Consider the following 17,929-nt stretch of genomic DNA (forward strand, 5'->3'; position numbering starts at 1 on the left):
CTACAGCAATCACGGTCACTCTGAACCTCCCTGTGTCCCTCTTGGGCCTCTCCCCAGTCCCAGGGACATAGTCCCTAATGGAACATAGTCTCCCCTCCATGCACCCACAGCGCAAGTTCTGGCCACAGGGTGCAGGTGATGGATGCTGGTGCCATGCACAGCCCCACTCCTTCCCCGGGAGCAGGCACAGCCCCCCAGCCCTCCTGTGGTCACTCACGGGCATGCTCAAACCCTGCCTTCATGCGCTTGTAAAGCCGGAATCGCCACTCCCAGGCCTTGAGCTGCTTCTCCTTCTCGGAGCAGTCAGCATTGGGCGCCTCGTTCACCACCTGTGCCATCAGCTCGTTGACACGTTGCTCCGCTTCCCGCACCAGCGTGGAGAGGTGCAGCGAGCGGCTTTCCAGGCTCACAACTGTGGGAAAGTGCACATCGCCACAGGCCCAGGAGGAAAGGGAGGAGAAGGTGGTTAGGGGCAAGCTCTGCCTCTGCTGGCAATGAATCCCCACCCTGAGACCCCATCTTCCTCTCCATGTCCTGGTCCTGGGGTCCGCTTGAGTGTGCGGTTCCCCTCGAGCCCTGCTGCAGCCTGCATCTGTCTCCCAGAGCCCAGTGATCACCGCCCCACCTGCATCCAATGCCTGGGGTGCTCCACTGCACCACGCTGGAGACACAGGTGATGGGCACAGCACAACTCCCCGTCCCAACTTACAGTGTGGACTCTCCTTCGCTCCCGCCTGCAGCAGGGCCCTGGCGATGGGAGCGTTGTTGGTCATGATGGCGATGTCCAGGGGCAGGAGCCCCTCGCTGTTGGGGGTGTTGAGGTCCAGCTCCTCAGGGCTGTAGTGCTTCAGCATCTCCTGCACCCTGTCAAGATCCTGCAGTTCCACAGCCTCAAAGAGTGCAGCATTGCTCTGGAACTGGGTGAAAGGAGAAATGCAGCTGGGCTGAGCATGGGGCACCCTCCTCCATCCCACCACATACCCTGGACCCTCACTAGCACCCCATGAACCCAAGCAGGGAGAGGGTGCCCTCATCCCAAGGGCTTGGGAGCATCAGCTCTTTGCAGACATATCTGGATGATGCCAAGCAAACACCTGGACCAGCTCCAACTGAACTTGCTACAGCTTCACTTAACACCATCTTGTGCTCCCACCCAGGTTCCAGCACCACCCACAGAGGGACCCTCTGTCCCCATCTGGATGGAGCCAGCAGGCACTGACCAGGTAGGACTTGCGGAGTTTCTCCTTCTCGCCCCGTCCCACCAGGCTGCCCTCGTCGAAGGAGGTGTAGTTGACGCGGAATTTCCCGGACAGGTTTCGATAGAGCCTCTTGGCTGCGTTTGGTGAGGAAGGGCCTGGTGGCTTCCTGGCCTGCGCCAGCTGCAGGTCCCGCATCTGCTGCGTCATTTTAGGGGAGGATGACCTGGGAAAAAAACAGGAGGGAAATGAGGCATGGAGGATGTGCCAGAAAGGCAGAGGCACATCTGTATTGTCAGGACCAAGACAGAAATCGGAGAGCCAGAGCACTCCCAAGCAGCACCAATGTGAGCGGCTGCAAGGTGAATGCCAGTGCCAGCAATGCTCTCACCCATCTCTTTTCAGTTGTGGCAGATCTATTCTTCCTCCTCACCACTGCTGCTGGCCCTGCAGGGTGCCAAGGGGCTCATATGATCCCTGCAGATATGACATTTCCTTCCAGACACAAGCTGGGATGCCTAAAGCAACCTCAGGCTGCTCAGCTCTACAACTGGTCTGGATCCATCCCACCAGGGCAATGTCTCCACCATCCAGCTCCTACAGAGATGGGCTGCCCCATCCGGGGATGCCCAGCCCCCTCAGCAGTGGAGGCTGCAGGGCCCGGCGGCCCCCAGACCCATGCTGGGTGATTGCTGTCCATCAGCATTGTCCTGGGATAGCCTCGTGTACCCTCTCCACACCCACCCTTCTACAGGACCCTGTGTCCTGCACTTATCACCATCCCTCAGCCCTTTTTGGTACATGACTTTTCTCTGAGTTGTTATTCCAGCAAAGGGCACTCTCTGGAAGTGGGAGCAGGGAACATTAAGGGCCATTTCTAAGGGTATCCAGACAATGCCAGGTCCTGACAGGGACCAGTGACCCTAGTCTTCTGCTCACCAAGAGATCCAGGCTTCACAGCTGCTCCTTACCTTTTCCATCCATTAACATACAAAATCTTTTCTCCTCTCTGATTATAGAATCACAGACTGGTTTGGGTTGGAAGGGACCTTGAAGACCATCTAGTTCCAGTGCCCTATCATTGGGACATGATTTTGATTCTTATCTTCAAGATCTACCAGTCACAAGGAAAGCTGGTGTCTTTTCTGGGGCTCTCCAGAGTGGGAGCTGTTCCTCTTCTTGCAGTCAGGACCCTCCTGTCTCCATCAAGACCTCATCTCACCAACCAAAATCCCCTGCTTTGGCATGAGTGTGGCCTTGTTGCTGTGTGGGGCTTTTGCCCATGAGTCATCCCCCATGGCATGGAGGGTTTCCACTGCGTCAAACATCTGATCTCCTTCTTGCTGGAGCTCTGGCATGGCTCCCAGAGAGGAGCATCAGGTCTTAGGAGCATTTAGCAGGGATACACTTAACAGAGTTTCTCTCAGTTCTGACCCCATCCCCCAGTGTATAAGGTCAGATATTTAGGGGCAAAGTCTTCCTCCTCCTGCTTTATTGGTTAAATATCAAGTGTGATAAAAGCATGGCATTTGGCTGAAGTCATGCCAGAACACCCCAGCGAGGCTGTGCCTGCGGTAAGGATGTTTATAAAGCCATCATCATGAGACAGGATATTAATAACCCCTTGCTCTGCACTTTTTGTCATCCTCATTTCAGATGAGGCACAGGGGGCTGCAGAAGGACTTCAATGATTTTACCTTTTATTACTGTGATATTTAAAAGTGGAAAATGCTGTGACGGTTGGCTCCTGGCAATCATTCATCTCATCAGTTTCAGCCTGTGGATTTAGAGGTCTCCAGTGTGGCCCAAGCCACAGTGTCAAGTTGCTGCCCTGGGTTGCTCCAGAAATGGACATTATCTGAACATAGGGCTTCATGGATCAGACACTGAGCACCAGCCACACCAACCAAAGGCCCATTTGCAAAAGCAGAGTAATGTTTTGTCACTTCAGGTGGCAAAATACTCCTGAGCAGCCACGTGGGAGTGGGTGAGTTTTGAGCAGCAGAGTCCTACTGGTTCTGATGGGGAGGAAGGGATCAGCACCCAGGAGTGTGTCACCATGGTAGGAGAGATCTGCACAATGCAAGGAAGGGCTGGAAAACCAGTCCTACAGTCTGCCTGGCTGTAGACACAGCGTCCTCAGTATCCTGTGCACACCACATGTCATCGTGGACAGGGAGTAGCTGCTGTCACGGCCTCTCCTGAGGGCTCACACACAGCATACACAGCCTCTGCAGAGGGCAGGGCACAGGAGTGGAGCAGCAGCACAGCTCTGCTCTCACTGGTGCACAGAGATGAGAGAAAAGCCACCTGTACCTGAGCAGGCAGAACTGTTCTGGCAGGAAGAGACAGAAAGGCAGGTTCCGACCCTCAGGAGAAGCCTGAGATGCAAAGCACTGCCTGGCATATTTAGGAAAGAGAACTGACTTGAGAGGTTCTCCAGCAAAATCTTGCCCTTTCTCTCATGTTTAAGAGTTTGCTGCTGCCCAAGTTCTTCTCTCTCCTCTCCACTTGTAGCTGCTGCTCAGAGGTGAAGATGGCTCTTTCAGCAGGCTCATCAACAAGATGTGTAAATTCCACTCCGGCTCCCCTTCTTCAAAGGAGGCAACAATGCTGCCCCACACAGAATGCTCTTCCCTCTACGGAACAGATCCCTGCTCCATTCGTGCCTGAAGGGTTTAAAATGGAGTGGTGCTTTGGAGAGAAAGTCATTTGTTCTGCCAATTAAAATACACAGCAAATGACCCAGTGCAGGCAGACTGCACAGCTGGGAGGAAGCTCTCTTAGAGATGGCAGAAACAGAGACAGAGAGAAATTTCTCACTGTTTTCCCTCCTCTGATTTGCTTTTAATGAGAAGTAAAGAGATGGAAATTATTCAGTGCTCAGGAGTGAACATTTATGTATATTAAACTAGGTGCCCCCAAGATAAAAGAGTTTCCTGCCCTGTGGTTATGAGTCATCTGGACTCAGTGAAATAGTCTTGATTTATCTACAGCTAAACTTTGCCCTGGAGCAACTGATAGCTGAAAACAACACCTGCAGATGTCCTGCCCTCAGGGGCCGACCAGCCAACACCAGCTCACCCATGGCGAAGCCCCATCCTGCAGGGAGGTGTGGGAGAAGATCCCATCTTCTCTGCCTGAAGAGTCTGAGTGCAGCCAAACTAAATTTATCCCAGCCACAATTGGTTCTTGCTGCTAATTTCTGCAAGCAGACTTTGCCTGCTTTGCCTCCCCCAGCAGTTCAGCTCTCTGGCCATGGGGGATGTGTTTGTGACCATCAGGGAGGTGATGTGGACATCAGGTTTGCAGTGCCACAAACCCACACACCAGCAAACTCCATCACCCTGCCCATAGTAGAGGCTGAGGTTCTGTGGAAAGATGAGCTGGGGCTGGTCACATCCATCTGAGGTCAGTTCTGGGCCTCTCATGGCAAGAAAAACCTTGAGGGGCTGGAGCATATCTAGAGAAGGGAATGGAGCTGGGAAGGGGCTGGAGCACCAAGAGCACCTGAGGGAGCTGGGAAGGGGCTCAGCCTGGAGAAAAGGAGGCTCAGGGGGGACCTTGTGGCTCTGCACAGCTCCCGACAGGAGGGGACAGCCGGGGGGGTTGGGCTCTGCTCCCAGGGGAAACAGCCTCGAGTTGTGTCAGGAGAGGTTTGGATGGGATATCAGGAAAACTTCTTCCCTGGAAGGGTGGTCAGGCACTGGCACAGCTGCGCAGGGCAGTGGTAGAGTCACCATCCCTTGAGGGGTTTAAAAGCTGTGTAGATGTGGCATTTGGGGACATTGTTTAGTAGTGGCCTTGGCAGTGCTGGGTTAATTGTTGTATTTGATGAACTTAATTTTTTTTCCAACCTTAGTGATTCTAACTACGATTCTGTCTCAGGAAACCAATGCAATAGAGGTGGTTTTCTTTTTTAAAAAAAGCACATGAGAATGGATGAGCATAAGACATCTTCATTTTTTCCCTTCCTCCAGCATCGAACACAAGCAAATCGACTGGGTAGTTTACAATGTGGTTTATAAATATTCTGAATGTTAATGTTTGCAACACTGCAGATCTTGGCCGAGTAAAAAGTGTTAATAATTGTTGCAATTCCTTGATTTTAAGTGCATTTTGTGGAAGGGCGTAGCCCCTCCGAGTCTCCAGCTGAGCACCAGTCCCTGACAGACACGGCTGCTGTGCCCCAGGACAGAGCCCAGAGCCAGGGCAGGCTGGGACAGCCCTGCCCACTCCAAGCCCAGCGGGTACCTGGCCAGGCAAGGAACGACCACCCTGCCCACAGGTCACCAGGCCAGACATAAGGAAGAAATTTTTTATCATGAGGGTAGGCAGGCCCTGGCACAGGGTGCCCAGAGCAGCTGTGGCTGCCCCTGGATCCCTGTCAGTGTCCAAGGCCAGGTTGGACATTGGGGCTTGGAGCTACCTGGGGCAGTGGAAGGTGTCCCTGCCCCTGGCAGGGGGTGGGATGAGATAATCTTTAAGGTCCCTCCCAACCCAGAGGAGTCCATGATTCTATGATGCAGCTGGTGGGGGCCATGGTGGCCATCCCACAGCCCTCTCAGCACCAGGAGCCTGCTGTGAACAGCTCATGTGCCAGCAGTGCTGCTGGTGGGGCAGTGACCTTCCAGCCACACCCCGAGCCTCCGGGTCCCTGCTGCCCCCGGGCTGGATGTGGGAAGGAAAAGCTCCCGGGTGCCTGCCCAAGGTGGCAGTGAGAGGCAGGTTTCAGGCACAGCAGCTGACATGAGCTCAGCTCTACACTCCAGTGCCTGGGGTCAGTGTGGGTGGCTGTCACTCCAGGGAGCTGCTCCCACCATTCCCAGCCTGATGCAGCAAACGAGGAAACATCAGGGCTCTGTGCACAAGAAAAAGGGAGCCTGAAGGACGGGGGATGAAAGGTGCTGATGGATTTCAAAGGACAAGGGTTGGTATTGGGAGCAGAAGAGGGGCTGGGCCCTTGCAGAGTTTGCTGAAGCCTCACAGCCACGTGGATGTCAGTAGTGTGTTAGCACAAGATGCCAGGGATACTCCCCTGAACCATGCTCCAATTCAGTCCAGAGGGGTATCCAAGGATGGAACAGGCAAAGGACAGGAGCAGCCTAAAAATCAGTTACCAGGGAGAGACAACCCAATGCAGCCAAGCTCACCCCAACAGGGAGCTCACAGCAAGAGGTGACCAGCACCAAGCGTGGGCAGCAGGGAAAGGGGGCAAATCTGCATCTCTGCCCCACTCAGCTGAGACCCCACCAGCAGAGCTGCCTCCAGATCTGGGACCCCAGCAAAGAAAAATGAGTCCAGAGGAGGCCACAGAGATGCTTCAAAGACTGGAACCCCTCTGCTCTGGAGCCAGGCTGGGAGAGCTGAGGGTGCTCACCTGGAGAGAAGAAGGTTCCAGGGAGAGCTCAGAGCCCCTGGCAGGGCCTAAAGGGGCTCCAGGAGAGCTGGAGAGGGACTGGGGACAAGGGATGGAGGAACAGGACAGGGAATGGCTTCCGCTGCCAGAGGGCAGGGATGGATGGGATATTGGGAAGGAATTGTTCCCTGGGAGGGTGGGCAGGCCCTGGCACAGGGTGCCCAGAGCAGCTGTGTCTATCCCTGGATCCCTGGCAGTGTCAAGGCCAGGATGGACAGGGTTTGGAGCAGCCTGGAATGGTGCAAAGTGTCCCTGCCCATGCAGGGGGTGGCACTGGATGGTCTTTAAGGTCCCTTCCAACCTGAGCTGTTCCATGTCTGTATTATCCTATGAGATCAAGTGGGAAGATCAACATACAGATGTTTCCTGAGAGAAAAATCTGAGTGTGAGAGGTCTCTCCACACCTGAGCACACTTGGCCTGACCCACGTCCAGGGCTGTGCTCACCCCTGTGCAGCAGGAATTCACAACTATGGCCATGGACACTTGGACACCAACACTCTACAGCAGAGACCAACACTCAGAGCAGCTCCCCCACGGCCATGGGGACAGGAACAAGAGGTGCTGTGTCCAGCATGGAGAGGAGCTGCTGATGTGTTTGCATTTTCCATTCTTTTTGCCCAAGCATAAGCAATTTTTCATGACTGGCAAAATAGAAGCTGGATTAAAAATGGAACATGAGTAGAGGAGCCCTTCCAAAGAGTGGGATTTCATAACCCACCAAAAAGCACTCTCAGAACGAGGACCAAATGCCATGATCAGCATCCCTGCAAGGCAGCAGGGCTAATAGAGCAGCAGGCACAGCAGTTACCCACCCTGGCCTGTGCAGACCACCAAGGCATTTAGGTGCTGTGCAGTGACCTGGCCATGTAGACATGGAGCAAAACACTCCTGCTGCATGGAAACATCTGTGTGCCTAGAAAATGCACTTGCCTATCAAAACCTGGGTCCAGGGAAAGGCACCAAAGCAGACTTTCTTTGTTTGTTTGTTTGTGTTTCCTCCAGCTTTTCTCTTTTCTCCCCACTTGGCAAACCTGCTGGGTTTTGTTTTGAGTGGAGCTGAAGCGAGCATGCCTCTTTTGTTTAGCAATAACAACTAACTCATATAGATGCTCTCCTGCCACAACATTTTTGTTGGAGCTCCAGAAGCCCAGTGCTGTTAGACCCCAATGCCTGGAGGAATTCAGCGTGGTGTCAGGCCCCTGGGTCAGTGCAGAACTTCCTGAGCACCAATGGCAGCACATGGTCCCTGCTGTCCCCAGGCTGGGCACACTGCGGTGTGTCTGTGCTGCCCGCGGAGCTCATGGCCCATGGCAGCAGAGAACAGCCCCATGGACACACAGCCCACCCTGGGGTGGCCCACAGTAGGGCTCTGGAGGGGAAAGCTGACTCCCAGCAGCTCATTACCCAAATGAAAAGCACATCCCGGGTGAGAGCTGCAATACCCAGCAGTGCCCAGCACCCTGCACCTCTCCAGGAGATGAAGAGCAGCATTCCCCCTTGGAGCACTTCCCCTCCGAACATTCCCCCTGTTCCACCCAGGCTACTCACCAAATCAGAAGGTTTTTTTGCATCCTTTGAGGAACACTTGCACTGGGAGCATATGGCAAGGACACCCCCCCTCACCCTCCGGGGCCAGTGCTCACTCAGCTGTGGCAGAAGGGACTCACACAGGCTGGACACATGAGATCCCACACCACAGAGCCAGCTGGGGGTCAGCAGTGTCCTCCTGAGGCACAGCCATGTCCCCTGGCACAGCACGAAAGAGCTTGCCCAAATGTCTCATCCCCACTTAAATCACAGGCTGAATTTGGGAAAGTCAGAGACTTCAGGGCTCCGAGAGAGGTCTGGAGCCAACCAAGTACATCACTTGCTGACAGTGTCCCATAAAACACCCCACTGCTGCAGGCCCAGCAGTGCCTTTGGGAGGAAGGGAGTGGAGACACTTGAGCAAACTCTGCTGCAACACAATAATGCTGCTGCTTCTTGTTTTTCTTTATTTTTTAAATTAGACCTCCTGATCACTGCTTAAAAGTGAGACCAGAAGGATCTTGTGGTTCAATGGCTGTTAAAATGCAGCCCAAATCAGAATTTGTCCCTGTGACATCTGCCATCAGGGTCAGGACTGCTGTCAGGCAGGGCTGCCACCATAAAGTGCTGCTGTCCCGGCCGTGCCGTGCAGGGCACCCTCCTGCACACTGCCAAGGCATGGGGCCACCTCTCCCTGGGGACTGTGCTGAGGGGCATGGCACAATGACTGGCTCACCAGCCAAGGCAGGTGATGCTGCCAACACCAGCAGCCCATAAGCAACACCTTGGGCTGCAGTGAATGGGGCACTAGTGGGCACAGCTTGGCTCCAGACACCCCAAACCATCCCTTGAGGGAGGGAATTCAACATTTCAGAGCCTCACACAGTCTCCATCCACAGATCTGGGTCAGGAAGGAGATGCTGGAAGCTTCTACACCTAGCCCAGTTCTGCTGATTTTACTGTTTTCACAAGGATTTACACAGCAGAGCTGCTGCGTATCTTGCCCAGAGGTTCCTACCTAGAAAATCCACAGAAAATCCACTTTTCTGTTTCTCTGCTGCCAAACTTCTGTGGGGAAGGAGCTGAGTGGGTCTGTGCATTACAGATTAAGGCCATTTCTGACTGGAGGGGCTCGGGAGCTGCTGCTCGGGATGCAGCATCCCTGTGTGACCGCACATGTCCCTGGGGCACCTCCCAGTGCCAAACGCCGCCGGTCCCTCCCCACCGGCACAAGCACGGGGGACGGCTCAGGCTCGGCCCGGGGCTCCTATCTCCCGGCCAGGGCAAACCTTTCTCGCTGCCTCGCCACACAGCCAGCCTTTAATTGCTGCTTGACATTAAGTATCTGAGCAAGGAAGTCTTGGGTAAATGTTCTTGCTATGGGAACACACAGTGCTGAGTCTCTTTAATTACATTGTTTTTGTTTGGCTTTTTTTATTAGTTGTGCTGCGGCTTCCCCTCCCTGACAGGCCAGCGAGGCTCACGCTAAATATGGCCGGGTTTAAAGTCCGCCGTGAAACCCGAACCGCGGCACCAGACTGGCTGGACGCGGTGCAAGCCAGGGTTACGCGGGACACGCATTCCAGCCGCCGGGTCCGGCCCCGCGCTCCCCCCGCCCTGCTCACACATCGAAGCGTCCCCGAGAACAACCACCACGCTCCAAACCACCTCTACATCTTCCTCTTCCTTGCCTGTGAGCAGCCCAAGCCTGGGCCCCAGGCTGCCCCATTTCTGTCGCGATCATCACTTCCACACTGGCCCACATCTCCACGGTACCCATGGAGCCCGTCTCCATCACAGCTGTCACTTCCTGTGCTCTCCCCATCCCAAACTGTCCTGCCCTACACCTGCTCAGCCCACCTCCAAGCTGCCCCTCAGGGCCAAAGAGCCTTCTTCCCACTGGCCACACTGCTTTCATCTTCCTCTGCCCTCCTTGTTATTTTAAAGGCATTCCAGAGGATGCTGTCAGGCTTGGATGTGGTTTGGTTGGGTTGTTTGTTTTCATACTGGAGGTTTTATGATCGCATTGGGAACAAGCCCTAATTGAGCTGCAATTCGAATTGCAGTCCGTGGGTATTTGTTTCATTTTTGGAAGGGCTCAAATGGCTCTGCAGCTTAGGCTGGAGAAGGCATTTGGTTTTAACTGGAACCTGATGGAGACAGGACAGAGCAGGACAAGCTGCCCCGAGTCATGATCAAAGTTCCTGGGGAAGTGCAGTGTGGTAAGCCCACTGCCAGGTACCCACGACACAACAGGCAGTGCTGGTTGTGATCACAGCCCTGTGACCACCCAAAAACCCTGGCACTGTCAGGGAGGAGGGAGACAGAGCCAGAACTCTGGTGCCAAGAGCCAAGCGCACAGCCCTGGGGCCTGGCTCGGTGGGAGCTTGCAGCCACCCTGCAATTCCCTGTCCCCTGCAAACTTCTTCTCCCTGTGAAGTCCTGCCCTGCAAATCCCTGCAAATCCTTCTCCCCTGCAAACCTCTGTCCCCTGAAAACTCCTGTCCCCTGAAAAATGCTGTCCCCTGACAGCCCATGTTCTACAAATATCTGTGCCCAGTGAATCCCTGCACTCTGTAAACCTCTGTTCCCTGCAAACCTCTGCAGGTGTTTGTGGCTTGTGCTCGCCTGGCCCCTTAAGCAAGAGAACTCAGCACCCCAGAGGGAGCTCAGCACTGCTGCTGGCTGGTCCTTGCTGAGTCAAGAGCTGCTCCAGACCAGAGCTGCTCACGGGGAACAGGCAGCAAGAAGAATCAGCACCTAAATGTCAGTGCCCAGGCTGCCCTTCATGGGAACTGTGTAGTGTCACCTTCCAGTGACTGTGTCCCACACCCACTGCCAGAACCAGTATTCAGCCCCACACCCAAATGTGCCTGATGCTTCCAGCACCAGCAACCGGCCAGACCTTTGCAGGTAGGGACTGGGCACACAGAGGGACCAGAGAGCACCTGCTCTGCTCCACTCCCACCCTCCCAGGATCTCAGAAGCCCAGATGCTGGAGCAGGTCAGCAGAGCTCTAGGAGACACCTCTAAGCCACTAACACCATCCTGGTTAAATCAGACTTCTACATGGGGAAGCAGATGAGCCATGGGGACTCGCTGCCCCTCTGTCAGGAGGAAACCCTATCCCAGCCTGGCCTGCCAGGAACAAGCAACACTCCTGCCACAGCTGCATGTGTGCAAACCCTGCTCCAGGGGATCAAATGCAGGAGCTGAGTCATACTATGACTGAAACCAAAGACCACTGAAGGCAAAAGAAGGGAGAAAAAGTATCCCTGTGGGTTCTCAGGAGCCCACTTTGGATCCAACAAGAGCAGGAGGTAGATACTCAGCATGGAGATGCCCAGGGCACAGCTGGCATGCTGGGAAGAGTGAGAAAGGATGTAAGGTCACACTCATCCAAGCCTGGTCCTGTCCCCTTCCTTGGGTCCTGACACACACTGCTGGGGAGGGAGCAGGGCAGGGGGCTGGCAGAGCCCATGGAGCCAGAGGCTGTTCTAATGGGAGAAGGAAGGGGGCTGGGAGGGCAGTGTCCCAGCTGCTCTGAGAGCTGCTGCCATGTACCTGTGCCCTACTAAAGAGCCCAGGACCCTCCAGGAGCCAGGAAGAAGCACTCACCTGTCTATTCCCAAGATAGCTTGAGCTTATGCCAGAGGATGTCATGCATTTTGTCATGGCCTCACCCCAGGGTGATGTTCCAGTGTCTCCCCACTCCCCTGACACCACCAGGGCTCTCCCCCGGGTGTGGTCCCTCTGCATCACCGTGCCTTTCCTGGCATGGTGGTGTCCACACACAGACTCCCCTTCAAAGGTTGGGTCAGCTCCTGGTTCTGCTGGAACAGGGCTCCAGGGAGCCCCTTCCCCACTGCCTCGACCTGGGGCTGAGGCTGGCCTGGCACGGGGGCACAGCTCCACGTGCTGGAAGCTGAGACCTGCAGACTCATCACAGCAGTGGGAGGCAATCCATTTGCACCCAGACCTGCAGAGAACCAAATCCTTTAACCTCCTGCGCCACCTGGTGCCACCGGGAAGGACGTGCCACCGGGATGCACCTCCCGGCAGAAACCACATCCTCTCCAGAACCATCAAATGGTAGAAAAATGGCCCAAGGAAGTCTTCTGGAGGTCCCCTGAGCTCTCTTCCCCATGCCTATGGCTGGGCTTCATCCTCAGCCACCTACATCCCACGTGTACTTCCCAGTCCTCCAGTCCATCACTGGGATGTTCCTTCTGGTGGAAACCCACCTCCATTCCATTGTCCCACCCAAGACATCCAGCCAGATGGGACCAGCATTCTGACCGAAACTAGGCTGAAGACTTCCAGAGCTGCACCCAAAGGGGTTACAAAAGGGAGCCCACAGCCACTGATCTCAGTGGGGAGGAGGAGACATCGGCCAAGTCACAATGGAAGAGCAGACAAACGCACACACCCAGCTCCAGAGCTGTCCCAGCTGGTAAATGTTACTGGAGTCAGAAACCCGCTTCCCGCTGGAAGGCACACAGCAGGAGCCAGCCAGCAGCACTGGGCACATTGGCCACTGCCCACAGACTGTCCCTGGCACGACTACCAACAACAGCCACCTCCACTGGGCTCTCCCTGGACCAGCATGTCCCAGCCTGGTAAACCCCTTGCCTGGCACAGCTTGACCCAGATCAGCTCCCTGCCCAGCACCCACTGGGACTTTCTCTGACCACCCCACCACCTTCCCCTGGGGCTGGTCTCATGCCACCACCACCCAACTCATGAGCAACACCAGAGGGGCTGGGTCACTGCCACCCAACTACAACAGCATTTCCATGGAGTCAGGGATCAAAGCCTGCAGTCCAAGAGGAGAAGCCAATTTTTTCCACCATTTTGCTAGAAAACATCCTGCAAGTGCCCAAGCACTCCTGTAACTGCAATAACTGGGGACAGTAACCACTAGCAGGGCCTCCTTCCAGCTGGGGCTTGCCTGCTCCTTCATCAGACCAGAGCTTTCCCAGCTCATGTGTCATTCCTCCCTCTGCAGAAAGCTCTGAGATACCATCAAGTAGAGAAACCCCAGCTGAAGATAACGGAGTCTGTGGAGGAATTTACAAAGCCCCCAGGACAGCAATTAGAAAAAGTTTCCACTCAAATATAAAAGAACAACTTTGAAAACCATAAGGGATCACCAGATCAAACCTCCAGCTACCAGGACCTGCTCAGCCTAGACTTGATGGCCTTGAAGGTCTTTCCCAGCCATAATGGTTCTGGGATTCTGTCCTTCCATGCATGGATGTGATGCTGCTGAGCTCACCCATGGGGCAGGCAGGTCTACAAACACCTCTTCCCAGGTCTGGCATGACAGGAGCGTTTCGTCAGCTTCTCCTCCCCTTGCCTGGCACAGCCCAAGCTGGCCTGAGCTCTGCTCTTTCTCTCTGCCGAGGGTGAGAGGCAGGTGATACCCACAGCCACTGCCACGCATGGGAAATGGGGACAAAGACAACGTTGTCTTGGGTAAACTGCTTTTGAGACTTGTTAATTGGAAATGGCTCCTTCAGCCACTGCTCCTGACCTGGACTTGTCTGGGCAAGGAGGTGTCCCTAGAGAAATGGACAGGAGGACACCAAGTGGCCAGAGTCCCTTTGCAAATGGGGGACAGCAGCTGGCCCCTGAAGAGCTCCTCAGGCATGCCCAGCCATTCTTTCCAGTGGCTAACCATTTGACCAAATCCACGCTGACTTCCAGCAGGAATGCATCATCCCTGCCAAATTTCAAGTCTCTTTTTCAAAGAGTGGAGACACCAGAAGCACTCAAACAAAGAGAAGCAGGAAAAAAGAGAAATTGGCAAAGCTACAATTTTCCCCCAAGCTTCTGCTGAAAACTGGGAAAAATAGAGGAAAAAAAAAGGAGAAAGTTCAGCCTGAGGCAGAAAAACATGGAATAATCCAGCCCAAACAGTTAAAGCCTGGCAAAGGTAAGAGCAAACAAACTTCCACTGGGAAGTGCTGTATCCTTGGCCCTTCCAAGGGTAAGCTGTGGTGCCCTCCTCGTCCCTCCATGCAGCTCACAGAGATAACTTCCCTGCAGCTCAAAAGAGCAAGGGTGGCAGGGGCCAATGGCTGCAGGTGGCCCTGGAGATGGGAGGTGGCGGAGGGGGGAAGAGGAGACAGCACTTCCAAGATCTCTCAAAGCCCTTGGGACATCCCTGCTCACACACTTACATCAAGCAGGACCTTTGAGCCACACACAGCCAGCTTGGGCCCCTCCATCACCAAGAGGCTGGGAAATATCTCCAGAGCTGGTGACCCCACACATGGTGGGTGCTGCTGCCTCCTTCCTCCCCCTTTTCAGCCCCTGAGCAGTGAGGTGAGAGGATACCCTCATGTTCCTCAGACACCCAGCTCTCCCCACCATGCTCCTCACCCTGCTTTTCACATGTGCTGCAAGAGCTTTTTCAGGACCAGGATGCTCACTGATCTGGAAAACCCCACTGTGTCCTGCCACATGCTGGCCTAGGATGCCACAGCTTGTCCCCGTGCTCACACGGGTGGCTCACGCTGCAATCACACCTTCCCATCATTGATCCAACAAGTTCTAAGCCCTGAGGCCCCCCCTGGCTCCACTACCCCAATTTTTCTGTGGTCTGAATGCAGACAAGGGAGGTAGCAAGAGTGATCTCCACGTAAAGTGTGGGAGCATCACGAGGAGGGGGATTTAACTCTCTCACAGACCATCTGGGTGACCCTGAGCATGCCACTAAAGCCCTGGTGGTGCAGTGGGGTGCCCACCATCCCCTGGGACCAGCGAGAGCAAAAGTTACAGCAACACAGTCCCACTGTAACACGGGAAGAGCTCCAACTGTCTCCACAAAGGTCACAAGTCCAGCCTCTGGCCCTGCCCAGACACCCCAACAATCCCACCCTGGGCATCCCTGAGATCATTGTCCAAGCACTCCTGGAGCTCTGGCAGCCTTGGGGTTGTGCCCATTCCCTGGGGAGCCTGGGCAGTGCCCAGCACCCTCTGGGGGAAGAAGCTTTTTGAGAGATCCAGCCTGACCCTACCCTGGCACTGCTCCAGCCGTTCTGTGGGCCTGTCCCCTGTCACAGAGAGCAAAGACTGAAGCTGTCCCTGTGCTTCAGAAGGATGAGGTGATTGTGCTGGTGCACAAGGAAGGCAGCCTTGGGTCCCTGTGCAGTGCAGGATCCTGATCCTGACCTGCCGGTGTCATCAGAAAAGAAAATGGCCAAAGAAACTTTGAGTTCATGTGAAGTTCATCCGAGTTGAGCTATGCTCCATAAGCAAAACTTTCCTGCCTGACACGAGCCTTCCAGAGCTCATGACCGGGGCAGAGCAAGGCCAGGACTGCACTGGGAGGATGGGATTGCTTGGCAGAATCCTTCTTCCACTTGCAAAGAAATCAGGCAGGATTCCACTGGGAATTCCACCTCCTGGTTCATGGAGCTCCAGGACTGTGCTCACCACTGAGGTTCCTCAAACCCCAGCTGGACAGCAGCAGTATGCCAGGCACAGACAGGGAGAGCAGGAGCACTGACTAAACAACACAGCAGCTTATCTGTGTCCAGAAGCAGCCTTCTTGCTTCCCAGAATTTGGCCTAGTGCTTTGCAGGATTTCAGGGCACAGGAAACCCAGTCCAAGTCCCCTGCCCATACAGACCCATCGGCACAGCAGGACTTGGCTCTGGAGCCCGGCTTGGGCAGGGAGGATGGAGCAGGAGGATGGGGCACAGGCAGGGACAAGGCACGTGTCAGGACCTGCACAGCAAACCCAGGCCTTTGCCCAGTCCCATTTCCCAAGGAGATCCAGAGGCAGAGCGGCCCCTCCTGGGACCACAACCCAGCCCAGCCTCACGAGGTGCCTCTGCCCTTGGGGCTGGTCCCCGGCATGGGACAGCAGGGACTGATCCCCCAGGAGCCTCTGATCCCCCAGGAGCCTCTGATGGGTCACTCCTTCAGGACTTGTGTTCTCTGACACAGGCCAGGCTTACAGAGGGTGATGCCTCCAGCACACAGGGGGAGTGAGCACCCTACGACTCCAGGCCTGGCGCATAGTGACATCTTTAAACCCAAAAGAATTTGGGCTAAGATTACACCTGCCTAGATTACCTCTCCCTAGATTACCTCTGCTCCTGTCACTGCCTCTGACCACAGTCACTGCCTCCTCCTCCCCAGTGAAGATGCTCAGGAATGAGAACACTGGAGATGAAAAAGGACACTTTTTTAGAACGTGCTCCCTGGGCAGAAGTTTCAACTTCTCTGGACACCACTTCCAGTACAGAAACCTTGACCTTGGTGCTCTTAGCTACAATGCCAGCACAAGCTGATGTACAAAGCCTACCAGGAAAACTTGACCTGCCAGCCTGGAGCTCAGAGCAAGCCCGTAAGTCAACCATGGGTCTGGGGCATGGCCAGCACGAGACCCAGATGCCAGGAGTCCTAGAGCAGCTCCTTCACCAGCAGCTCTCATAGAATCAGAGGATCCTGGAATGGTTTGGGTTGGAAAGGAGCTGAAAGATCATCTTGTTCCAGTGCCTCTTTATGGGCAGGAATGCCAAAGTGCCTGAAAAAGGAGGTCAATATTGTCATGCACCTTTTAAAGAGTGAGAAGCTGAGGGACAAGGAGGGCCAGCTCTTGTCCTCTGCTGCTCAGTGGGCCAGGAGAAGCCACAGGTACCACAGGTACCCCAGTCCTCTCTGCAGTGGGTGAAGCTCAGAAGCTCTGGTAAGTCAGTTTAGGTTCTGACTTTAAATGTGGAGTCTGGGGGTGGAGAGGAGAAGCAAGACCAGAGGAAGAGGTGAGTAACCATGGTGCCAGGTCATCCTACAGTCCCTGCCCTCTCAGGGGCCTTAACAACCCCACACTCGGAAACCTGCAGGATTTGTATGGGGACCACAGCTCAACAAGCCAGAGTCCCACCCAAGGTGATGGTGGCTCCTTTTGGGGCAGCGGGCCAGAGCCCATCCTGATAAGACCAAGAAGAGATGTTCCTCATAGCTCTGCTCATCTCAGCAGCTGTTCTGTGGCCATGCTTAACAAACCCTATGTAATGCCATATGTTCATTTTTCAAAGCTCATAAAATCCAGTTTTTTACTGCAAATTAAGAACGCAACACAAGAAAAATGTAGATTTGTTGGAGAGATTCCAGAGGAGCCCATGAAGATGCTCCAAGGGGTGAAGCCCCTCTGCCCTAGAGACAGACTGAGAAAGCTGGAGAAGACTCCTGGGAGACTTCAGAGCCCCTTCCAGTGCCTAAAGGGAGCCTGCAGGAAGGCTGCAGAGGCAGTTTTGGGAAGGGCAGGCAGTAATAGGACAAGGGGGAATTGCTTTAGGCTGAAGGAGGGCAAATTTAGACTGGGTATTGGAAAGAATTTCTTTCCTGCAAGGGAAGTGAGGCCCTGGCACAGGGTGCCCAGAGAAGCTGTGGCTGTCCCTGGATCCCTGGAAGTGTCCATGGTCAGGTTGGATGGGGCTTGGAGCAGCCTGGTTTAGTGGAAGGTGCCCCTGCCCATGGCAGGGGTTGGAATGAGGTGATCATGAAGGTCCCTTCCAACTGAATCATTCCATGATTCTATGATTCAAAGCTAAGGAGAGCTCAGACCTCTCCAGTACATGGGTAGGCAAAACAAAGCCCACTCCATGATTCTGTGACTGTATGAAACCATTAGTAAAAACCCTGCCCTGACCACAGGCAGGAGATTTGTCTTCCAGTTACTGCCTGATGAGCCCTGGCAGGCCCTGTTGGGACACTTCTTGGATGGAAACCAGACTCTGAACAGACCTGGAGGGGGCTCAGGTGAACCT

The 17,929-nt window shown here is 54.7% G+C and overlaps 1 protein-coding gene across 1 annotated transcript in view; it reads right to left on the minus strand.

Annotated features, from left to right (window-relative positions):
* LOC128796192 (ankyrin repeat and fibronectin type-III domain-containing protein 1-like) overlaps positions 1-17,929 on the minus strand; it is a 192,708-nt gene that overhangs the window by 14,466 nt on the left and 160,313 nt on the right. The window contains exons 6-8 of the mRNA XM_053957619.1: positions 1,221-1,422; positions 710-917; positions 218-412 (exon numbers count right to left, since the gene is read on the minus strand). Of these exons, the coding sequence (XP_053813594.1) occupies positions 218-412; positions 710-917; positions 1,221-1,422 (605 nt within the window). The remainder of the gene's footprint in view (positions 1-217; positions 413-709; positions 918-1,220; positions 1,423-17,929) is intronic.

The sequence above is a fragment of the Vidua chalybeata genome, chromosome 16 (assembly GCF_026979565.1).
Source record: "Vidua chalybeata isolate OUT-0048 chromosome 16, bVidCha1 merged haplotype, whole genome shotgun sequence".
Taxonomy (NCBI): Eukaryota; Metazoa; Chordata; class Aves; order Passeriformes; family Viduidae; genus Vidua; species Vidua chalybeata.